Source organism: Trematomus bernacchii, unplaced genomic scaffold (assembly GCF_902827165.1).
Source record: "Trematomus bernacchii unplaced genomic scaffold, fTreBer1.1, whole genome shotgun sequence".
In the NCBI taxonomy this organism is placed as follows: domain Eukaryota; kingdom Metazoa; phylum Chordata; class Actinopteri; order Perciformes; family Nototheniidae; genus Trematomus; species Trematomus bernacchii.
In genome coordinates, this window is record NW_022987767.1 from 1875973 (window position 1) to 1901316 (window position 25344).

Genomic DNA, 25344 nt, shown 5'->3' on the forward strand with positions numbered 1-25344 from the left:
TACCTCACAGACCTGCTGCACCACCCACACCCCTTCCCGCTGCCTTCGCTCATCAGATGCCAACCTCCTATCCATCCCCACCCGCATCAATCACCGGACCTGGGGGGACAGAGCCTTCTCCGTCGCTGCCCCCTCTCTCTGGAACTCACTCCCATAACCCATCAGAGACTGCACTGACCTCACCACCTTCAAAAAAAACCTTTTCTTTTATTAGAATATCATTTTTGTATACAATAGATTACAATTTTTTTTTAAATAACAATAAAAGAAGAAAACAGAGAGAAACAATGTATTAAATAATTTATTTTAAAGATTTTTTCAAATAATAATTATGGGGAAAAAATGTAATGACAAAAATAATGCATAATAAAAAATTAACAAACACAACAAAAAAAACGTTACCAAATATCTTTTAAAAATATATTGTACAAAATACAAATTATTATTACATGTTACTTGTTAGACGCTTTTATCCAAAGTGACTTACATACTCAATACTGTGGGCAATCCCTGTGGGGTGAAGTGTCTTGCCCAGGGACACAACGACATGCTGACTGCAGTCGGGTTTGAACCTGTTCTCCCCTGATCCAAACACCAACGCCTCCCGTTATTAAAAATAACAATTACAAAAAATACAGTTAAAAAAAGGGGACGTAGTTTGTGTTTTGGCCCCTTTGTCATCTACAAAGCTTTTCTGTTTGCTGCTTTAAGAAAGACACACAAACAAAGGACGTTTTATGTTTTCCTTTCCTTTATTATCTTTGTGAGTTTGAGAGATTTTGTATCCATCGGTAAAGGGCCTCCGAGGGAAAACAAATTAAATGGTCATGCCTCAGTAACCAGGTAGATTATGTAGTGGCTCAGAGGTTAGGGCAGCACATCAACAGTATCTCAATCTTCAACAATTACAAAATAGCCATTAAGAATAATGGCCAAAATTAAGAAAATTAATTTTTTTTAAATGCAAAAGTCTGTACTTCGAAAAATGATGTATAAAAGGTCCCATGACATGGCCATTTCTACTGATCATAATTCCATTGTTGAGGTCTACTAGAATAGATTTAGATTGTGCAATGTTCCAAAATCACATTGGTTTCTCATACAGCATCTCTGTATAGTATGTGTATTCACTCTCTGTCCTAAACGGCTTGTTGGAGCTCCTTCCCCCCCTCCCTATGAGCCCACTGTGCTCTGATTGGTCAGCTCGCCCACTATGTTCTGATGAGTCCACCACCGTTACAGCGGAACATCAGTGATTATGTGTTACAATGGCGTTAGCAACCAGAAAATGACACCAGTAATGACAAACAGATGAGAATGCTGCGTGGGGTCTGGGTGCCGTGTTGGCGGGACGTTGCGGGGCTCGCTGCTGCGCCCTTTGAGACTCGAGGAGCGGACAGTGTGAGCTGGATTACTGGTGTCGTTTCCTGGTTGCTGCGTGGGGTCTGCGAGACAGCGAGACACAGCAAAACTCAGCCTGAACTCAGCCTGAGCACACACACACACTCGTAGCCTGGTAAAACAAACAGTAAAATATGCATATCAAGAGTAGAAAGATATCTGTAGGAGCCAAAATGCTTGTTTTGCCATTACTTATTATTTGTATTATTATCTTCATTTCTGTTTTCATCGCGTTTAATTCTTATTGTTTATCACTTCCAGCAATGGTCACGTGGGTGTGGTTTATTGTTATTTAGGTCACCTGTTGGATGCTGGTTTGGGAGGATATGATGTAGGAAGAGGGTGAATTTGCTCTGATACTTTCTGTTGACCGTCAGGTCGGGAGTTGTACATTGTTTGTTTGCGTTTTATTAAACACTATGGACTATAAATGACTTCGGACTCTTATATGGAACGCGTCACAGCAAAGAGCACATTTTAGCCTCTCAGCCAGGGCCGGCCCTGAGCAATTTGCTGCCCAGGAAAGATTTTAGATGGCGCCCCCCCCCAAAATACAGACACTCACTATGACTCGTGCATGCATGCACGTGCACAGTTGTGGCATGATCACCAAAACAGAAAGATATGGACACAAGATGTGTGCAAATGTATTTAGTTTCATATCCATTTGAAAATGATTTAAGTGGGGGGTGGACATAACATCCTCTCGGGGGGTCCGGGGGCATGTTCCCCCGGGAAGATTATTTTTTTTTAATATTGAAGTTAAATGCATCAATCTGGTGCACTTTGAGAGCAAAATTAAGAGATCTATGGATACATCTCTCAACACCCATATGAAACAGAACTGTAAACAGATTTTCTTTTTCTTTATGGATATTTTACAAATCACTCCCCTTTTAAACTCTATTCTTGTTTATTAACTGGTGGATTACGGATATATAGTTGCTGATCGAAAGCTGGAACACAAACCACCTAATACAAAAAAATAATTCAGATCCAGTCGTCATGACTCCACTCCGGAGGGATTCCCCCATCATTTCTTACAGTTTCTCATAAAGGGGGGGTCTCCTGTCCCCGGTACAAACACACTGCCTGAGGAAGGTTAGGTTATGTGTATTTTTTTTGTCATTAACTTTTTTCGGACCACTTATTTATTTATTTTGGTGACGATCAGACCTCCATGCTGCTACTCTGGTTCAAACTGCATCCACCAAACAATATGATTTATCTCGACCTCCCCAAAATAACCAAAATCTGACACGGTGTGAGATGTCTTTTTTAGCTGTTGTTGTCATTTCCTGCGATCTTCTTCATGCAGTCAGTCAAAATGAATGAATGAATGGGCGTTTCTTTGACTATTTATAGGCAAATATGGGCGTTACGTGAAGCCCGCAAAAGCTGCGCTGCATTTCGAGTCGATTGTGATTTATAAAGGGAAACAGGCGTAGGAAGTGCCGTACGCACTTCGCTCGCCGGTACGCAATGTTTTGTGAATCGGAAAATGTCGGAAATGTTCTGTACCTATTTTTTTGCTTTGTACTAAGCAACCTTCCCACGTGAATCCTACGCAAGGCGTTATAAATGAGGCCCCAGGAACTTCCAACTACTGCCCTCTGGATCATTTTCCTATATTCATGTTGCATTGTTGGAGAAGCCTGCATGGGACTTAAGATTTTCATTGCTATATCTACACTGTAGCTAGTGTGCATATGACAATAAAGGTACAAAGGACAATTTGTTCCTCTGGGTTAACTTAATTTATTGCAGATTATAGATTAGGCAAGGCAAGGCAAGGCAAGTTTATTTATATAGCACCTTTCAACACAAGGCAATTCAAGGTGCTTTACAAAAATGAAAGACATTCAGACAAAGACATTTAAAAACAGTCATTAAAAAGAAAAGATAATAAAGGAAACATTAAAAGAAAAAATACATGAATAAAAAATACATGAATAAAAAATACATGAATAAAAAATACATGAATAAAAAATCTGAAATTAAAATCAGAAATGTATTTAGGGCCTAAACCATTCAGTGCTTTATAAACCAGCAGCAGTATTTTGAAATCTATTCTTTGACACACAGGAAGCCAGTGTAAAGACTTCAGAACTGGAGTGATGTGATCCACTTTCTTAGTGTCAGTGAGGACTCGAGCAGCGGCGTTCTGAATCAGCTGCAGCTTTCTAATAGATTTTTTAGTGAGACCTGTAAAGACACCATTGCAGTAGTCCAGTCTACTGAAGATAAAAGCATGGACAAGTTTTTCCAAACCTGCTGTGACATTAGTCTTTTAATCCTAGATATGTTCTTTAGGTGATAGTAGGCTGATTTAGTAATTGTTTTAATGTGACTGTTAAAACTCAGGTCAGAGTCCATGACTACACCTAGATTTCTGGCTTCATCTGTTGTTTTGAACATTGCAGACTGAAGCTCAGCGCTAACTTTTATACGTTCTGCCTTGGCTCCAAAAACCATTACCTCAGTTTTGTCTTTGTTTAGTTGGAGAAAGTTCTGACACATCCAGTCATTGATTTGTTCAATGCACTTACTCAGTGTTTTAATTCGAGAATAGTCTCCTGGTGAAATTGTTATGTACATTTGTGTGTCATCCGGATAGCTATGGTAACTTATTTTGTTGTTTTTCATTATCTGAGCCAGTGGTAGCATGTAGATGTTAAAGAGAAGAGGCCCCAAGATGGAGCCTTGAGGAACCCCACATGTCATATTTGTCAACTCAGATTTGTATTTACCTATAGAAACAAAGTTGTTTCGGTCCTTTAAGTAGGATTCAAACCAATTTAGAACTGTTGATGAAAGTCCCACCTGGTTTTCCAGTCGGTCTAGTAATATGTTGTGGTCCACAATGTCAAACGCAGCACTGAGATCTAATAATACTAACACTGAAGTTCTGCCACTGTCTGTGTTTAAGTGGATGTCATTGAATACCTTATTATAAATAAATAATTTAGGGACAAGGGGGTGAGATTAAATAAGTTATACTTCTTCTCACTCCTTTTCGAACACTAGATGTGGGACTGTTTATGTTGCTAATGCTGTTGTTACGTTCTCTCCAAATCTAGGGTTGCGGTCGAATAGTCCAAAAATCAGCTCCTAAGTTCTAACCCTATCGTCTATTCCTTGACCTCTGAATGAAACGTCACGGGGTTAAGGGATAGTGGATAGGAGAATTCAAAAGGATTTAGGAGAAGAGACTGCGGTACTTTAGAGAATCCGACTGCACTCTCACTATCCGACTTGTTTATGATGCGCCAGCGGACGTCATGAATGTGCGTCTGCTGCTGTGGGGAAACTATGGAAACTACAGTTTTCTATACAGCGGACTACAACATGGATGTTTAATAAGAACGAGGGACTACTGTAAACTCATCTAGAGACTCTGCACCGTGCTCTGATGCTGTTGTTTTATTATGGGCATAGATATGTCTCATAATTATTTGTGTGAACATAAAAATTATTTGTGTGTAAATATGTGATTTGGAAATGTAAAACACAATCCACAAATGCATTTAAAAGATTTGCAAACTCACAAATAAATTTGCAAATGTAAAACGGATCTGCAAATACGCTAAATATGTTCACAAATTAAAAAAAAGATCTGTGAATATCTCTTTAACATTTACAACTTTCGATCAGGCATTTGTGAATCCATTTTGTATTTGTCGACCAAAAATGCGCTTGTGGATCTCAACTCTCTGCTCGTGGATCTCACATTTCTGCTTGTGGATCGTCTTTTTACACACACAGAATTTTGAGACAAACTTTCCTCTGGTCTCAGCTAAAATCTACTCGTGTAACTCGGTTATTTTCGGAAACCACGTGATGGCCTGCTGATGACGACATTTCCGCATGATTTCAAAGTAAGAGCATGATGGCTTGTTTAATGCTCTGTTTTTTTTATTATAATGAACAGCGAAACGTTAGATGCATTCTTTATCACCATCATCATCATCATGTTATGGTGATACAGTTAGTTTGTGTTAGTTTATTGGTTCAATACAGCATATATCGAACACTTTCGTAGGCATTGATGTTGAAGTACAGGCTACGCCACTTCGGGTCCCGGGGGAGCAGCTGGCAGCGAAGCAGCCCAGAGGAAACTCTTTCTTCATTGTTTTTTGTGTATTCAGTCAAAGTTACAAAGCACTTCACATTTTATTAATCGGCCTAATTTTACCTTACCAGTGCAGTAATAAAGTAATCTGTAGAAAGGCACCGTATTTAGGTCAGCCTTCATAGTAAGGCTACATTAAATGTTATAATATTCATCGTGTCCTTTCTACTGTATAGCCTATGCATATATTCCTGTCTATTGCTTTCATTTGTGTTTCATGTTATTATGTTTATACTTGTTTCCACATATTTCACAATTTGGGATGAATGAAGTATCTATCTATGATATCTATCTATCTATCTATCTATCTATCTATCTATCTATCTATCTGTCTGTCTGTCTGTTTATCTATCTATCTATCTATCTATCTATCTATCTGTGATATACATCTATGATATCCATCTATTTATCTGCCTGTCTGTCTGTCTGTCTGTCTTTCTGTCTATATCTATCTGTCTATCTATCTATCTATCCATCTATGATATCCATCTATCTATCTGTCTATCTATCTATCTATGATATCCATCTATGATATCCATCTATTTATCTGTCTGTCTGTCTGTCTGTCTGTCTGTCTATATCTATCTATCTATCTATCTATCTATCTATCTATCTATCTATCTGTCTGTCTGTCTGTCTATATCTATCTATCTATCTGTCTGTCTGTCTATCTATCTATCTATCCATCTATCTGTCTGTCTGTCTGTCTGTCTGTCTGTCTATATCTATCTATCTATCTGTCTGTCTGTCTATCTATCTATCTATCTATCTATCCATCTATCTGTCTGTCTGTCTGTCTGTCTACCTACCTACCTATCTGCCTGCCTACCTACTTACCTACCTACCTACTAGTTGTTTTGTTTGGAAAGGTTGTCATTGTATTGCTCTTTACCAGCACCTGCAGAGTACAGGACTTTACATTGTAAATATTATATCAATCCTATAATATTGGTTTCTAGCATATATAATTTGCAAGTGTTTAAAACAAATGTGGGATACTGATTTCATAAAAAGAAAGACATTCATGATTGTCATATTTTATTATGTAGGATACAGGACTGGACTGTAGTCAAGTAAACTTACTTTACTTATTAGTATTTCCATTTTATGGATTAAGAGGGAATTATTCTCACTTCATTTATGCAACAACTTTATTTAATTTTATGATTAGATTGTTTTGCTTGTATCATCCTTTGCAAATACATAGTCACAATGCTGGAAACAGGGCTGTTTCTCTGAGAAACGTAGATAATCACTTATGAGAATATAATGCATTGGTATACATTAAAGGTGGGGTAGGTCATTTTGGAGAAACCAGCTCGAGTGCGGAGAATTTGAAAATAGACAACCGGAGAAAATCTGCCACTTCCTTACGGCCCCTACACACGGCGGCGTGCGTTGACGCTTCAACGCTTCTGCCCATTCACTTTGAATGGGGTGACGTCACGATTCGCCGAACTGCATTCTGGGAGCAAAGCGTAGCTTTTCTCGCGGTGCTCGCTGCAAAAGTAGTTTGTTTCCGCAAACTCTTGTGTCCTGCAGCAGCTAAAAGTTTTGCAAGCCCCCGTTCGTTTAGTACCTAAAATAATAGACATCGCTTTTTCCAGCTGACAAACCCGACTTTCTGGTCACTTCTTCAATTTTCCAGCCCTTGGGGAGAGACACGGGAGATTCATGTGATTGGTTGTTGGTCGCGTTGCTCGCGTAAACTCCCCAAGCTCAAGACACGCCCACCGCCAAGCGGCAACGCACGCCGCCGTGTGTAGGCTGCGTTACAGAGCCCCTCCTCCAACACACACAAACGCGCACATGACCAATGAGGGCATGAGATAAGTTTGTGCACAGATGGAAGGCTGACAGGCAGGTAGGCCATCCAGTTATTTTAGCCGGGCCGGCTAAAATGATTGGTCGTGCTTTTTACAGTACTACGGCTTCCACAGATGACATTTCTTTATGGATTTTTTGTCAAAGCACTTAAGATATTCATTGCTATCGGGATGTTAAGAGCATTCCATGGAATATAACAAAAAGTGTATCTCGAGCCGGTTTCTCAAACTTACCTACCCCACCTTTAAACTAGCCAACAGTATAAAAAGCACTACAAAGTTTCGTCAATATTAACCATAAACATCTACATTAGTGAAATGACACATACACATTAATGCAGCTAATCAAAACACATACAGAGAACCTTTAAAAGCATAATGAGTACTTCAAATGTAAGTCCATTTTGCTCATAGTACTTACATACCTTTACTTAAGTGACTATAAAGGCAAGACTTTTACTTAAGTCAAGTATCTGAATACTTTGTCTGCTACTGGTAGTCCATGGATCCATTGCTCTTAATTTCCAGTTGTAAAGAGAACCAACCGTAATGTGTTCAAGTAGATGTCCTTTCCAAAGGAATCTGATGGTAACATTGGGTCAATATTAGCATTAAGGTGTTCCATCTGTTGATCACTCAGAGGACTCCGGGTGACAGGAACAACTATTCCTGAGTGTTCCTCACGCAGATGACCACTGGCCTCCCAGTCAATGTAGGGGATCTGTAATCTCTGTGTCACAAAAAACAAAACAGTTTTTAAAAAATATGTATACTTTTCTTCCGCTGTTATGTACCGTTATAATTGTATTGTATATTGTGAAGAATAAAGAAGTATCACTACATTCCTATGCATTTATTCCTCCATGCACATATCCCATACAAATTATGATGTTATTACCTCAACATCATCAGGATCATGAATGGGACTATGCAGTTCTCCCATTGCCCACATCTGATTTGGAGTCATGTTCTGCTCAGTCCTTAAAGGATGGTTGTCCCAGCCATCACGGAACACTTTCAGGCTGTGTTGAAGACGTGGCAGGAACACATAGTGGCAACAGAATAAATGGGTACTGTTGCTGGGATCCAAATGCCCTTCATCCTCCAGTGAGTGCAGGACAATGTAGAAGATGCTGGTGACTGCCATCCAGACATCTCTCCACAACCGTTCAATGCTAGTGTTATACAAAATTAAATAATGGGGTTTAGATTTCAACATTTTCAGCACAGCATGTGGAAAAAAATATAAAAATATTTCAATGTATACAAAAATCAAAAGACATGCCCTACCGTTGATTGTGCACACTTTTGCCTGAAATGAAGCTGCCACTGTTAGGCCCACGCACAGTCAACATGAGCTCCGCCACCCCACAATTCTCCACACCATGGTCTGCTCTCACTCTAAAGAAAAGTAATCTTCATGAAATGTACAAGTTATCATTTCATGTAAAAAGGATTCTAAAAAGCAGGTATTACAAAAACCACCCATTTGATTTTGTTAGAGGAAGGATAGATTAATATTGCTGACTAATCAAGATAACAGGTTAGGTGAATATATTCGACAATACGACATACAGTTCCCCATAACCTCAATCAGTAACCTGTTCTGTGTGATTACGGCATTTGGTTCACCATCTGTCACTTTAAATGTAGGGTTCTGCCACCAGGTGGTGCTACTGTTACCTCACCTCCACTTTAGACATATATTTGTACCTGAGTGGGTATCCAAACTGTTGGACAGACTCTCTGAAGAATGCCAGTGTAGTAGAAGAACAGTTGTCATTTGATGTTCCAAGGTACATGATCTATATCAGGGAGACACAATCAATTCATTTATTTATTTTTAAAGCTGAAAGGAATACTAATAGCGGTCAGATTATTGAAGTCGGAGAGGTTTGGTGTAGTACATAATGTGTGGATTTGCTGTTAACTGGATAAAAACATTAGCATTTCTCATATGTATATAAATGTGTGTGTGTGTGTGTGTGTGTGTGTGTGTGTGTGTGTGTGTATAGATTTTTAAGTATTGTAACACACCTTTCTGGAGAAGCCATCAATGCCTCCAAAAATGACAATGTTGTAACTGTAAAAAGAAAAAAACAATTGAAGCATATGTTTAAATAAATCCCAATATTACTTACAAAAACGTATCCTGACCATAGCAATGGCAAATAAACACAACATTGAATTTCTATAAATACTCACTTCGAACTTACCGGATAAGTTTATGGTTGGTATCTATGTGCACCAGATATTTGGGACACGGTACAGAATATGTGCGTCTTACCACACAACCCAAACGTGTTAGTCTTGACAAAACACCAAGAGTGTCTACACGGTGCATTGATGCCCTGACCCGGTCCCACTGTACTCTGTGTCCTTGTGTGAGAAGAGCCCCTTTCACCAAGCGGTATCCAGAATTAGGCATTGTTGTCTTGATGGTTGACACCATTTCGACAGACAGACAGATGGATATCATAGATGGATAGACAGATAGATGGACAGACAGACAGACAGACAGACAGACAGACAGACAGACAGACAGACAGATAGACAGACAGACAGACAGACAGACAGACAGACAGACAGACAGACAGATAAATAGACAGATATGATAGACAGATATGATAGACAGATATGATAGACAGATAGATACAGATAGACAGAAAGATAGATAGATAGATAGATAGATATCATAGATAGATACTTCATTCATCCCAAATTGTGAAATGTGTGGAAACAAGTATAAACATAATAACATGAAACACAAATGAAAGCAATAGACAGGAATATATGCATATACAGTAGAAAGGACACGATGAATATTATAACATTTAATGTAGCCTTACTATGAAGGCTGACCTAAATACGGTGCTTTTCTACAGATTACTTTATTACTGCACTGGTAAGGTAAAATTAGGCCGATTAATAAAATGTGAAGTGCTTTGTAACTTTGACTGAATACACAAAAAACAATGAAGAAAGAGTTTCCTCTGGGCTGCTTCGCTGCCAGCTGCTCCCCCGGGACCCGAAGTGGCGTAGCCTGTACTTCAACATCAATGCCTACGAAAGTGCTCGATATATGCTGTATTGAACCAATAAACTAACACAAACTAACTGTATCACCATAACATGATGATGATGATGGTGATAAAGAATGCATCTAACGTTTCGCTGTTCATTATAATAAAAAAAACAGAGCATTAAACAAGCCATCATGCTCTTACTTTGAAATCATGCGGAAATGTCGTCATCAGCAGGCCATCACGTGGTTTCCGAAAATAACCGAGTTACACGAGTAGATTTTAGCTGAGACCAGAGGAAAGTTTGTCTCAAAATTCCGTGTGTGTAAAAAGACGATCCACAAGCAGAAATGTGAGATCCACGAGCAGAGAGTTGAGATCCACAAGCGCATTTTTGGTCGACAAATACAAAATGGATTCACAAATGCCTGATCGAAAGTTGTAAATGTTAAAGAGATATTCACAGATCTTTTTTTTATTTGTGAACATATTTAGCGTATTTGCAGATCCGTTTTACATTTGCAAATTTATTTGTGAGTTTGCAAATCTTTTAAATGCATTTGTGGATTGTGTTTTACATTTCCAAATCACATATTTACACACAAATAATTTTTATGTTCACACAAATAATTATGAGACATATCTATGCCCATATATTATGCTTTATGAACGTGGACAACAGAGAAACATATTCTTCATGACCAACGTTGGAATTGAAATAAAAAAGGAAAGTGAAACTTATGCTCGTCACCCTCTCCCTCCGGTCCACATTAATACAAATGATCCCAATACGTATGATTGTATGAAAATATCTTAAAATCAATACAAATGTATTTATTATAAACGTTAGTCCTTAACATTTATCACTGTGTATATCACCATTCAAACATCTTTTAAAAGTTGAACAAACCCCACACAGCTCAGTAAAGACTGTGAAATGTTGACTTTATTTGATCATTTCAGTAAAAACTAACGTTCATATTTCTCTTTTTGATTATAAATTATAATATATGAACGTTCAAAACAAAGCACTTTGGCAACTTACCACATACATTTTAAAATGCTTAATAAGCACCGTAACTTTCATGCTATCATTTCTCGTTCATAATCGGTTGTTTCCGTGAACGGCCTTTCGGTTAGGGAGGTCCAGTGGTTCCTAAGCTAAAGGAGGTTATAAAGGAAGTTTGAAACCTCCTTTCCTTTCATTTAGAGAATTCGAACGGCACTTATCATGGCTGCCACTGAGAGACTTCCGGGTCATTTCACTCCGTTAGGAAGGTTCCTAAACTAAATGGACTATTCGACCGCAACCTAGGGGTACCAAGGGGAGTAACAAAACACAAAGATGACCAGGCATGAGAAAAAAGAGAGGCAACCGATCTCTGAAGTCACGAGCAGGTCTTTTAATGGACAAGAAAGGAACACAGGCTCACCATCCAACTTGCACAGTAAACTAATGTACCGATATCCAGGAGCACATCTCCTATCAATCGACAAAACACAGGTTGTACACATGCAGCCAGAGGAGGAAAAAGGGGAGTGACTGCAGCCTTCCTCAGGTCCTATATGGAGGCCCTGATTGGGGATTGGGAGCACCTGGGGAGAGGCTGCACCTGGGAACAATCAGAGGGATAAAGAGAAAGACACACGCACAAACACTACGGCACGTAACACTGTTGTTGTAAATGTCATTTTTTGTTTTGATTTCTCTTACATGACTATGCACTGCAACATTTGTTTTGTTTTGTAATTATTTATTTTACTGGTTCGAAATAAAATGTATCAATCAATCATGTGTATCCAGTAAAAAAAATGATGAAGGAGGGAGGGACATATAAAAAATGGGTGGACCAAACATGACTATCGTAGGAGTTCAACAAACAAGGAAATCAGTTCTTATCTGACCCAGATGCAAACAGAAGGGGAAAGACACAGATAAAGTGCAGTGAAGACAGAGGACTTGCCTGAGAAAAGAGGCAGAAGATAGGCTACAAACTGAGGAGGGAGCAGAGTCCAAAGTTTGACATCTAGATACAAGGTGTGTGTGGACAGGAGGTGAGGGGACGAGTGTGTTTGCAGAAAGAGATCGGGATGAAGCGACACCATGATAAGTTATCTATCTCTTTGATGATCACTCTCCTCTGTTTGGGGGGCCTGCTGACCACTGCCTTCTGGATCATTTCGGACAACAGGTAAGCCTGTCAGTACTTGTACAAAAATCTAGTATGATTCATCCCACAAAACTAAGGAGCAAAGATACTAGCAGGGAAATCTGTTGCATTTTGACAATGCTGGCAATCAGTTACATTTAAATTACATGTACGCCTGATTATAAGCTAAAGAAGCTGTAAAAATGCCGTTAAGACATAAACATTGATTATAGCTCATCACTGAATGAAAAATTATACTGTGGACCAACTTAAACATTTATTGCTAATTCGTTAGAGCTAATTGTTTTTAGTTCACCCCAAATCTTTTTTTATGATTTGGTGGAACTTTAAAATGAAAGGTACAGAAAGTAAAAAATATTGATTCTGTCGGACAGAAATGTACATTCACAAAAAGTAATACGATTATTCATTCTGAAAACAACACACCATGTGTTACTGTGTTATAACTTCATTTTTGCTTTTGGTCTAACCTCATTATTATTATTAGATCAAAGTAAGGTTTTTAATTTGAGTAAAGCATTAAAAGTAACAACATTTTATTTTTAATTATACATTAATATATTTTCTTTAGTTAAAAGCAAAAGCGTTTTATAATCTATATAATACCGTTTTTTTTTTTTTAACATAAACTAATTACATGTACTACTATATCAAAGAAGAATTTTGACTTTCAAACTTAAAACACTTCATTACACTCAGTTCACATACTATCATTAAAGACAGGAATATTCTCCTGAAAAGACCTTAACAAATTATTATTATTTAAACATTAACAAAACTTCGTAGGTGCTATATATCTTTTGAGAGTTTGGTAAATATGCATTTGTAAACATTGGCACATTTTGATATCTGATGCCCCTCTTAAACATAATTTAAAAAAGTCTTCCTAAAGATGTGTTCAAAGGCCCCTTAACCCAAGACAAAAGCAGCTGACATCTGCAGTTCAGTGAGGCAAGACTCCCAGTGGCATCTCTTAGATACATTGGCATCAAGCAAGGTAGTGCTCTTATTTTAGATATGTGATTATAATTTTAATGTGCTGTGCTATTTCTCTCTTGTTTGCTGCACAGCCATCTTGTACCAGGTAGACCACCTTCACCCAAGAAAATCCCCCCTTGGCCCTCTGACCTTTGCAAAGGATGCAGGTGAGAGCAAACACCTTCCATGCTTCTCCTTGAAGGGACCTTTCTGTTAATGCCTTCATCAGATCTAGTTATCACGAGGGGTCACACACCTGACTGTGTGTGTGTGTGTGTGTGTGTGTGTATGTGTGTGTGTGTGTGTGTGTGTGTGTGTGTGTGTGTGTGTGTGTGTGTGTGTGTGTGTGTGTGTGTGTGTGTGTGTGTGTGTGTGTGTGTGTGTGTGTGTGTGTGTGTGTGTGTGTGTGTGTGTGTGTGTGTGTGTGTGTGTGTGTGTGTGTGTGTGAGACAGGGCGCTCATTGAAAAGGTAAGAGAACGCTACTCAAAAACTTGGAAGAAGCAAGAAGATAATTACAGAAACCTCAGGTAATTGTATTTGATTACATTTTGTTTAAAAGGTTTTGGCCAGAATTGCATTAATAGTCCATGCAGGCAAAGATGTGCTGTTTCTCAGGGGAAGAGATACAGTCAGCCAACTTGTGGAACCACGCAAAGTTATGTGATGAGGCCCTCTGTTTCGAGAGCGCCGCCGACGGGCGGCCGGGGTGCTAGTGGAGCGCCGGCTAAACTGTGGCGCGCTTAATTGCGCCGGATTTGCGAATAAGATGAGGCCCCCTCCGCGAGGTGAGGCCCCCTCCGCGAGGTGAGGCCCCACGCAGTCTGCGTGATCTGCGTGTAGGGAAGGGCGGGCCTGCAGTCAGCAATTGTATAAACGCTAAACATTGTCACAGTTTGGGACTATTCAGTGAGTAGGTCTTAAAAGTAGGTAAAAGAAGCGATTTCATTCAACAATTTGCAACTGAATCCATTGGCTTTCTTATGTAATTGAAAAAGTGGCCAAAAATCGTAAGAAATGTAGCATGAGTTAGAGAGTTTGGTAAAACAGAGGGACTGGGATGATTATGGAATAAAAAGAAAGAAAATACGTTTTATATACTGTACAAACTGTGTTAGCTTTCTGTTCAACAAAACTCCTGACTTGGATGTTTTTAACAAAGTCCATGTGTTACCCCAGCTCTCAACTGAGAAGTCAGTGCCAGGGATTTGACAGGGCCATCATTACCCAGGCCAACACTCCAGTGGGATCAAATATTGTGTACGCTGCGGAAAAGAAGAAGAAGACCCTCAAGGTGACTCCAGAGATTTTCAGCACCTTCATAAAGGTATGTAGTTTTTCATTCATTGATAGTATCACAGCATCTTCTGCTTGTTGTCTTTATTGTTCCTTAAAGGGCTCAGAGATTATAAATGATGTGTTTAGTTACATGGTGACTGGTTGATACAAACGACCACCGATCGATGACCACCCTTTCAAAAACACACACACACACACATGCACGCACACACTCACGCACACACACATAATTATGATTTTCTATAAAAAAACAACTCCTGAACAACAACAAAAAGCCCGCATTTTATCCAGTTTGTAGTTTTTAATGTAGCATGTAACGACTGTAAAGTTGGTAGTAAAGTCGTCCCATTTCTTCCATTTCGTTTAGACGAAACCAAAACGAGTAGCGCTTCAACACAATCGGCCATTGTTGTTGTTGTCGGTGTGAGCTGTGAGGGGTTTTAGCCCGGTTTGGCTTTATGAAGCAGGCACGCAAACGGTTACGTCATGACGCAAATGATGACGCAATGACGCAGCACCAGTCGGACTCTGGACGGTGTGAAAAGAGCCGGAGCTAAACCGAAGAACCGGTTCTGAACCTGAAAAGCTCTAGCACGGAGCTTGAACCAGAGTTGCGTTGGTGTGAATGAGGTATAAGTTTCAGGTTTCAGGTTCCAGTATACAGCCCACTGCTCCTGATACTGGGATGGTTTCAATACAGAGGCTACATTTCCCTGTGTGAGATCAGCTGCGACGCCAAATCCGGCCAAGGGGCGTAAAGTTGGGGGCCCAATGGCCCCTTGCACACTTCCAACCCCCCTACTACCTGCGCCCTAGCTCAAACCGCAGCTTCAAACTCTCTGATTTTGATCTCAGATACACTATAGTCAGTCATTTTTGAGAATGGTGCGCTGTTTCAGTACGTTTAAAATCGTAAAAGAATGTAGGAATTCAATAACGCAACTCAAACACCTCAATTGTACATTAAATAAATACTCACACAACACATGTTGATACTGTTGTAGGGCTCTTGCTCATTCACAAACATGATATAATCATATGCATGTTATTGTTCTGTAATACATTTTTTCATTGGTTTTATTTCCAGGAGAATCCATTTCCAAAGAAAAAATGGGACACGTGTGCTGTTGTTGGGAACTCAGGGATTCTGACAAACAGCAGCTGTGGAGAGATGATCGATTCGGCTCAGTTTGTTATCAGGTGAGAAAGCTGTCAAGATCAGAGGACTGAAAGGCTGATTGCGACATAAATCCACAGAATAATTGTAAATAATCATTTCTGACTCGTCTGTTATGCCTAGATGCAACCTACCTTCTTTGGGAAAAGGCTATGAGAAACATGTGGGCACCAAGACTGACCTTGTGACAGCCAACCCAAGCATTATGCTGAAGGAGTGAGTAAATCAATGAGTCTCACTGCACCAATAGAGTGTTCCCTTGGTGTTGTTGCTTGACATCTTTTTATTTTCAGGTTTGGAGATCTAATGGGGCCACGCCGTCCATTTGTGGAGAGTCTACATAGCTACGGCAAATCCATGATGGTTCTTTCCCCGTTCACCTATGCACACACCACTCCGGTGTGCCTGAGGGCAGTATACAGCATTAGGGACTTTGAAAGTCCCATTCAGCCCATGTTCTTCAACCCTGATTACTTCCAGAGTCTGGCCCTCTTCTGGCGCTCCAGAGGCCTAACCAGAGGCCTACTCAGCACCGGCTTAGTGATGGTTAACATAGCGCTGGAACACTGTGCCAACGTGCATCTGTACGGTTTCTGGCCCTTCAGTAATCATCCATTTGAACTCAATGCCGTGAAAAACCACTATTACGATGATAAAAAAGGTAAATGGACTGTCCACTCCATGCCTGCTGAGTTTGACCTGTTGTTGCAGCTGCACAGTCAAGGTGTGCTCAGGCTTCACCTGGGGAACTGTCGACCGGGTAGAAATGAGTTCTCAGGTCCAGAGACAGATGAGACTGGGCATCTGAAGAATCGGGACATTTCCTGGAGGGCTATACCAGAAGGTGCATAGGATATATTGTCACTTACACCAATTAATACATTTGATAAATAATTAGGATCTCAACTTTGATAAATAGTCATTAGTATTGTCATTTTGGCCATAATAATAGTCATAATCATCTTTTACTTTTTCCAGCAAAATTGCAAGGAAATGGTTATTCAAAATATAACTTTCAGTCATGGAAAGGTTTCGATATTTGAAAAGATGTGTGTTTACTGACACATTGTGAGATGTAAAGGAATTTCAGTTAGATACAAATACATAAATATGTAATATTCACTCTGAAATGTTGTGATGGAATAGTATAAAGTTGCATGAAATGGAAATACTCAAGTTCATCAAAATTGTACTTAAAGGTGGGGTAGGTAATTCATTTCAGAAACACTTTTTGTTATATTCCATGGAATGCTCTTAACATCCCGATAGCAATGAATATATTAAATGCTTTGACAATAAATACATACAAAAATGTCATCTGTGGAAGCCGTGGCGCTGTAAAAAGCACGACCAATCATCTGAGCCGGCCCGGCTAAAATAACTGGATGGCCTACCTGCCTGTCAGCTTTCCATCTCGTGCACAAATTGATCTAAATCTTCAAAGTAACTAAAAAAGTGTAAAGAGGCGTGTTCACACCAAGTACTTTTCCCACAGTAGTTCATGAGAACTTTAGTTCATGAGAGCTCTTTTAGTTCTGATGAACTAAAGCAGATCGCGTTCACACCAAAATGAGTTCCTGGGGGTGGATTAGGCAAATGAACCGCTGACGTCACTTCTTCTTCTTCTGCTTTGGGTTTACTGGCAGGCCGCAAACAACTTCACGGCGAGTACAGTAGGTGGCGGTATGCACCTTATAGTTGCAATCCGCCAAAAAACCGAGAGAAAAAGAAGAAGAAAAACCTCCCGCGCCCACTTGCTGTAAATGAGGCGTCTGTTTACCTTCCGACCTCAGACATGAGCTTCGTCTGAGTTATTTAAGTAAACACAAATACAGATCGTCGACCAGTCAAATGCAATAGCAATGCTGATTCGGAAGCGAAGACGGTTAAGAAGGATTGACAAAAGGATTGGACGACGACATGCACGCGCTACACTACGTGTGAAATGAATAAACTGTGCCAGGTGTGTCGTATGCACACTAAATAGGCTCAGCAGCTAACACACCTTTATTATATATCCTCCTGAGAGCAACTGCATCCGTCTGCCATGAACCCTACAGAAACCTACATGTTGGCCCATAGTGGCCTCCATTTGTGTCGTGTAAAATGGGGGAAATCAAAAGTTAGCAAATCCCCATGTCATGTTCATAAAAACATTTAGTTTTAGGTATAAATAATAAAATAATTATTACACTGCTCTGAAACTCACTACACTAACTCCTAAGATGTTCCCTTACTATAATTAATAAAAGATATTGAACTCACAACACTGGTAATAACAAACTTAACCATTTCTCTTTCTATTAATAAATAGTGTTTGTGTTGCACGCCATTTTGAAATACAATGAAATTATCTTTTTGAAAGCCACAATAAATAAAGCTTCGCCAGTTTATAACCGATGAAACATGATGGTATCAGAATAATCACTTACATGTGATGTATAGGATGCTACACAGGTCACTGTAAAGATAAAGTGTCAGAGTAGAAATAAGCAAGCTTAGTTACATGAAATGTAATGAAAACTGTAAGATACAGGCTCCGTTTAATCGCCATGTAGGTTCTCTTTTATTGCACACTCAAGACAATATCAATAACAGCATCACGCTGTCCCAGGTGTGTCGTATGCATGTAAATAGAAGTTAACATTTTCAATATCAAATAAAGTGTCAGTAGTATCAAAACATATATATATATATAATAACAATAGATAGGCTCAGCAGCAGACACCTTAGTGCAAAGTGAAGTGTCAGTATTAATAACAGTGGCATATATATAATCACAATAATACAAAATTAACTGTCCCAGGTGTAGGCAATTTGGGGTGAAGTCTCTTGCCCAGGGACACAACGACATGCTGACTGCAGTGGGGTTTGAACCTGTGCTCCCCTGATCCGAACACCAACGCACCAGACCACTGCACCACCCGCCTCCCAACAAGTCATTGTACAGTTTATCAACGACGACAAGTTTTTCTTTATTTTTTTATTGAAGGCCTGTTGGATTTAATCAGCTCGCTTTGCACTTCCAGAAGCCCAGCCTGAAAAGTATTTTGTTGCTCCACCTGGCGCGCCGCCACCTCCACCTGGCGCGCCGCCGAGTCAGCATGGCGCTGCATCACCATGAGCAGCTGGTCGTCCGATTCCTGGGCCTTGTGTGAATGCAGCAGCCGTTCGTCATGCATCTCCTTGGCATGCAGGTCCTCATTCTCCTTGCTGATCATGGCACGGCAGTCCATCGCCATGATGGTGTCAAGGAAGCTGTCATCCCGTGCCCGCTTTCCTAAGGTGAAATAAGCAAGATACAAGATCAGTTTAATCGCCTAGTAGCTTGTCAACAGAGACAACATTGGACATGGTGCAGGCAGGGACAGTGTACAAAATGCAGGTGTAAAGTAGAAGATAAGATAGGATCAAATAATATCAAATAAAAAATAAATATCAAAGTGCCCTTATTTATTGTTTTGTGCTTAATGTATGCTTGAACTTTGTTTTATAGGGATTAGTGGACATCAGATGTGTAACCTTCTTTCAAGGCCAGAGTAGTTACAGTGTAAGTGGATTGACATCTAACATAACACGGCTGAGTACAATTATAACAATCAATAAAAAAAAGGAAAAATAAATAGAATTTCAATTACATTTCTACTTAAATGTGCAAAGATATTAGAACATCAGTCTTTGTGGCATGCAGGTAATCAACTGTTTAAGCTTTTACCATTAACATGTAGAATGAATGTTGCAAATGATGAAATTATAGCAACTACAATGTATTGTTAGAGGTAGCATTATGTCCAGCTAGCATGCTAATTGCTAACGTTATATTATCGTTTTATCCCGGAGGGGAAAACTAGTTTCTAATCCAGAGAGAAACACCTCGCCTGAAACACACGATTAGTGCCATGAGTTAGTGAAGCAAATTACAGAACATTGCACACTTATTCACAAGTCAAAACGTGTTCATAGCGGGCATGGCTGAGAATAGCTAGCTAGCTAGATGTTGTTAGCCAGCTTGGACCTATGATAACAAGGTCTGCTAACTTTGCTGAGCCACGGAAACTGCATTCAGTAGAAGCTTCTGAATGCGGCGCTTCGCGTCCTCCGAGTAAATCGCCAGAAGCGCCGACACATCCTCATCACTCCACCGCTCCGATGATTTATTTAGTGTTGCTATAATAACTGCTTTCACAAAAGTAATCTCTTCGGGTGCGCTGGCCGAAGCGAGCAAATACAATGGCCGCTTACAAAAAAAAATTCAGAGTCAAACGGGCGTGGTTTGCATTCCGCACAGCCAATCAGATGTATGAACTATTTTCTCCCACGACAGTCCCTGCTCTCTAGCAGGGACTGAAAAGCGGGTCAGATGAACTAATTTGAACTACTTTAGTTCCTGGGGCTTTTTGGTGTGAACGCAAATATATCGTAGTTCTGATTAACTATTGTGGGAAAAGTACTCCGGTGTGAACGCGCCTCTTGGACAATTTGTTCCTCTGGGTTAACTTAACAAGCCTCTTTACTGTCACCTTACGATTCATTGTATTGCATGTGTTAAAAATGGGTGGACCAAAGAGACATGGCGAAGACTAAAGTAGGAATTCAACAAACAAGGATATCAGTTATTATACCCATCTGACCCCGACGCAAATAGAAGGGGAAAGACACAGATAAAGTGCAGTGAAGACAGAGGACTTGCCTGAGAAAAGAGGCAGAAGATAGGTTACAAACTGAGGAGAGAGCAGAGTCCAAAGTTTGACATCTGGGTACAAGGTGTGTGTGGACAGGAGGTGAGGGGACGAGTGTGTTTGCAGAAAGAGATCGGGATGAAGCGACACCATGAGAAGTTATCTATCTCTTTGATGATCACTGTCCTCTGTTTGGGGAGCCTGCTGACCACTGGATCATTGTGGACAACAGGTAAGCATGTCAGTATTGTTCCAACAACCTGTTTTAACTGTTTTTTGTTTGTTTTTCCCCAGGTATGATATATGATATGTTTCTCACATGACACCATGTGTATCTCTGCTTCGATAGCATGATTCATCCCACAACAATATGTAGCAAAGATATTAGTGGGGACAATTTGAATGTAACTGTGTAGTAGAGGTGAAAGATAAAGACTTCTGACATGAATAAAAGACAAGAGTGGTAGACAATGCGGATATAGCATTTGATTAAATAGGAGAGAAATTAAAAAGAAAATTGAATTCTACAAACACTGTGAAAGGCGTGGATAGTGCCAAGGTAACAGTAAATTCTTCTCACAAGGTATCTGCCCTCTGGGTCATTGTGGACAACAGGTAAGCGTGTCTTGTTCCAACAACCTGTTGAATAGGTTTATTGTTTACCCAGTGTTACTTTGTTATACCTATTTCTCCTTTTGGACTGAGTTCATGTTTATTATTAGATCAAAGTAACGTTTTTAATTATACATTAATATCATTTATTTAGTTAAAAGCAAAACCGTTTTATAATGAACATCCATTTATTTTTACCGTAAATAAATTACATTTACTACTATATCAAAGAATTTTGACTTTTAAACTTAAAACGCTTCTTTACACTCAGTTCACATATCAATAAAGACAGGAACATTCTCTTCAAAAGACCTTAACATTTATTGAGATGTCTTTAAAATATGCATCACCTATTCTGTTTTATAATAATTAAACAACTCCCAAAAAACTCCCAACATTTAAAAAAATAAAATTAATGGAGTTATTTTCTTTTGCTGACTATGCATCCTCTTGAACTTTACATTAAACAAATAACCCTTGCATTACACTGTATTTGAATACAAGCTTTAGAACAAAAAACATGCTGTAGTCAAAAGTCTTTCATGTATCCAATACTTAAAGCTTGACACTCAGACTGCATACTCTGCGTGTCATTTTCTTTGGTTCAATCGCCATGAACGTTTTTTTCAGTGCATCTAAGGTGTATTTGAGCTCCCTGGGATAGCTCAAGTTTAGAGCAAAGATGAAGCCCAATAACATGGCACATGCATGTGCAACTGATGGCATCTCACCGAAGACTTCCACACCTTCAACGATGAGTCCGATGTGCTGTGGTGGCAGGAGAGGATCGTGCTCCTCCCTGATGCCAAACACCGCCATTGTACACTGCTCAAGCTCTGTGTCAGATGTATCCTTCTGTGAAACCTGATAAACAAGAAAAGAGAACGTTATTCTAATGTAACCAATGCCTGATGTAGTATAAAGAATATCTTCACAAACAATTCTCTCAATCAAATCTCAATAAAAAAACTTAAATTGAAGTTCTAAAATGTAAAAAAGGTCAGTTTTTCACTAACCACAAGCAAAGCATGTATACACATATTTGTAGCCATCTCCAAAATGTTACAACTGCCAATGGGATTATTAGATTAAGATTAACTATCATTTATATAAATATATATATATATATATATATATAGTATATATTTTAATATTCTGAAAGCCGTTGCGACAACCGACTGATTTTGATCAGCGGGTCCCACATATTCAAGTGCTTGAATCAACAACTCCCTTGTTTTTATTCCAAAGGCCACTCACATTAATTTGCATTTCAGTCGCCAAATCCATATAATGCGTTGTCAAACTTACACTTCCTTCTCCTCAATTTGATCTCCCTGTCCATCTGTGTGTGTGTGTGTGTTCCTAAACATTTTCTCCTCAACAGATATATATATATATATATATACTTGCTAACCCATAGCCCTATACAAAGACCTTATGTGAAACCAATATTACATATGCAACAATTTCAACTTTTCACTAGTCAAACAGAAACAACAAAGTTAGCTCCTTGCATGATACATTTATGAAAATGATCTGGTTAAGCAAGCCTTAAAAAAGTAGCTAACACGCGGCTCATATTTGCTTACACAGCCAAATACTAAGACAGGCAGTAAATTAGTTATCTATCTTGACACTAAATGTACACTGAAAAAACGAATTCACCTTTAAAACAACACAATTTTAAATGGAAATGGAAATACTCAAGTTCATCAAAATTGTACTTAAGTAGAAACTTGAGGAAATGTAGTTAGGTACCTAACATTTTGTGGAAACTCAAATTCTGGTTTTAAAAATGGAAATACAAGAGCAACTTTAGGCAAATAAACGTTTCATCATTAGTATATACACATCTCAAAGCCAAAGGCAAAAGTCCAACTGAGAGTGTGACTCATAATTTAAACATGGACAGAGGTCTAAACAAAGCATTATAAAAGTGAAACTCATTGAGAGGGGTCAGAAATCTCTCCACACCCAGAAAGAATAGACACTTTGGCTGCAGATGAATGTGAAACAATAGACGTGCAGCAAAGTCAGGGGAAACTTACTCATCAGGAACTTCCAACTACTGCCCTCTGGATCATTTCCCTATATATTCATGTTGCATTGTTGGAGAAGCCTGCATGGGACTTAAGATTTTCATTGCCATATCTACACTGTAGCTTGTGTACATATGCCAATAAAGGTACAAAGGACAATATGTTCCTCTGGGTTAACTTAATTTATTGCAGATTATAGATAAGGCAAGGCAAGGCAAGGCAAGGCAAGGCATGGCAAGGCAAGGCAAGGCAAGTTTATTTATATAGCACCTTTCAACACAAGGCAATTCAAGGTGCTTTACAAAAATGAAAGACATTCAGACAAAGGCATTTAAAAACAGTCATTAAAAAGAAAAGATAATAAAGGAAACATTAAAGGGCCCATGTCATGGCCATTTCCACTGATCATAATTCCATTGTTGAGGTATACTAAAATAGATTTATACTGTGCAATTTTCCAAACTCACATTGGTTTCGCAAACAGCATCTCTGTAAAGTATGTGTATTCAGCAGTATTCACTCTCTCCACTAAACGACTCGTTGGAGCTCTTGCCCCCCCCCCTCCCTGTGAGCCTAGTGTGCTCCGATTGGTCAGCTCGGCCACTCTGTTCTGATTAGTCAACCACCAGAGAGGCTCCGCCCATGTCTAACAGTGCTTTTTTCGGCTCGCTCTCAGCGGAACATCAGTCTTATAATGGCGTCGGTTCAGCCGTATATTTTATACGCTAACTAACCGAACTGTACCTACAACTGTTGTTATAGAAGTGTGTGATGGCCCCAGGGCCTTTGTGCAGGTGTGTTGCAGGTCTTACGATGGGGTGGAGCTGAAGAGGGTAATCAGCGCGATCACGGACACCTGGCCGGAGCCGAGGTGCTATTAAGCTCAGCTGCCAGGAGTCACACGGCGGCCCCTGTCTCTCTCCAAAGCGGCTGCAGAAGGACGAACTCGGCGATCCTCTCCCCTCGACCACCTATCTCTGCATTTACCACAATAAATGTGCCGTGGTTTTGTAAACTCGTGTATGTCTCCTTGTCTTTCCGTTGTGGCCTACGAGCCGGTCATAACAAAGAGTAAGTTATATAAACTACTACTGTTTGATGAGAAATCAAATCATGGTTTGCTATATATGAATGATATGTTATAGGAGCAAATAATTCAGGGAAGAAAGGATAGGCCTACTAAGTATTTCCATTAAACTTTATTTTTAGAAATGTACAAAATGAACATAAATATACATATATACACGGTATATCATCAATTCCTCCCCGTTGTCGGCATCTTGCCTATAGCAGCCGGGGCTTTTTAGGACGATGCATCAGTGTGGTAGTCCCGTCCCCGTCATGTATTGTCCGCCAGGATCTGGCTGGACGAAATCAAATACAAATCACAAAATATTAGAGAAACTTAGTTGTTTTAGATTCGTTAGTAGTAGTTGTGGTAGGAGTCTATCTAATGAACACAGTAAGCTTGCCAGCTAATATGCTAACCTAGCTTTGTTTACTTTGGTAGCTAACACGATATGAACGCTAGCTCGGAGGAACGGCAACTATAATGTAGAGTAATAAAACTACTATGAACAAAAGCTAGTGGTTCATATTAGGCTAGCAATAACGTGTTTATAATTGCAATCTTATACGGGTAGTCTGCTACGTTCGGTCATTCATTGTAACTGGCATGAATACATTGTTTTTGCGCTAGCATGTATAGCTAGCCTCGTTAGCTATACATGCAGTATGTACCTGTACTGTCACAATGTACGGTAAATCACCCGGAGTATTCTGTATGAGTATTCCGTGTGTGACTGCAGACATTCTCCTGCCATGACAAACATGTAAGGCCATCTGCTGACATTGTAGTTGATATATTTAAACGCTAGCAACGTCGTTAGTCCAGTAAGCTGGGCTTGTTTAGTGTAATAAAACCACTATGAACAAAAGCTAGTGATTCATATTAGGCTAGCAAGAATGTGTTTACAATAGCAATCTTATACGGGTAGTCTGCTACATTC

General features: G+C 39.5%; 2 protein-coding genes across 3 annotated transcripts; one reads left to right on the top strand and one right to left on the bottom strand.

Annotated features, from left to right (window-relative positions):
- Positions 1–7532: 7532 nt before the first annotated feature.
- Positions 7533–10616, bottom strand: LOC117496702. 2 transcript variants are annotated; one of them, XM_034148433.1, is made up of 6 exons: positions 10587–10616; positions 9397–9442; positions 9073–9164; positions 8650–8760; positions 8258–8534; positions 7533–8089 (listed from the first exon to the last, which is right to left on the bottom strand). In XM_034148433.1, the coding sequence occupies exons 1-6, from the start codon at positions 10595–10597 to the stop codon at positions 7877–7879; spliced, it is 750 nt and encodes a 249-aa protein (XP_034004324.1). In that variant the 5' UTR covers positions 10598–10616; the 3' UTR covers positions 7533–7876. The 2 variants fall into 2 exon arrangements, with proteins under 2 accessions (XP_034004324.1, XP_034004325.1); XM_034148434.1 differs by lacking the exon at positions 10587–10616 and having other exon boundaries at positions 8650–8758; positions 9397–9478.
- A 1682-nt stretch (positions 10617–12298) lies between these two features.
- Positions 12299–17281, top strand: LOC117496713 (alpha-2,8-sialyltransferase 8F-like). The gene is made up of 7 exons (XM_034148450.1): positions 12299–12574; positions 13624–13698; positions 13985–14059; positions 14709–14856; positions 15916–16028; positions 16129–16221; positions 16299–17281. The coding sequence occupies exons 1-7, from the start codon at positions 12474–12476 to the stop codon at positions 16855–16857; spliced, it is 1164 nt and encodes a 387-aa protein (XP_034004341.1). The 5' UTR covers positions 12299–12473; the 3' UTR covers positions 16858–17281.
- The last annotated feature ends 8063 nt before the right edge of the window (positions 17282–25344 follow it).

Coding starts and splice junctions, on each gene's coding strand:
- LOC117496702 (XM_034148433.1), bottom strand. Junction 9,165..9,396: donor TTGATGGCTTCTCCAGAAAG/GTGTGTTACAAT, acceptor TCCCTGATATAG/ATCATGTACCTTGGAACATC. Junction 8,090..8,257: donor ATGATCCTGATGATGTTGAG/GTAATAACATCA, acceptor TTTGTGACACAG/AGATTACAGATCCCCTACAT.
- LOC117496713 (XM_034148450.1), top strand. CDS start 12,474: ATGAAGCGACACCATGATAAGTTATCTATCTCTTTGATGATCACTCTC. Junction 14,857..15,915: donor TTTTCAGCACCTTCATAAAG/GTATGTAGTTTT, acceptor TTTTATTTCCAG/GAGAATCCATTTCCAAAGAA. Junction 16,029..16,128: donor TCGGCTCAGTTTGTTATCAG/GTGAGAAAGCTG, acceptor TGTTATGCCTAG/ATGCAACCTACCTTCTTTGG.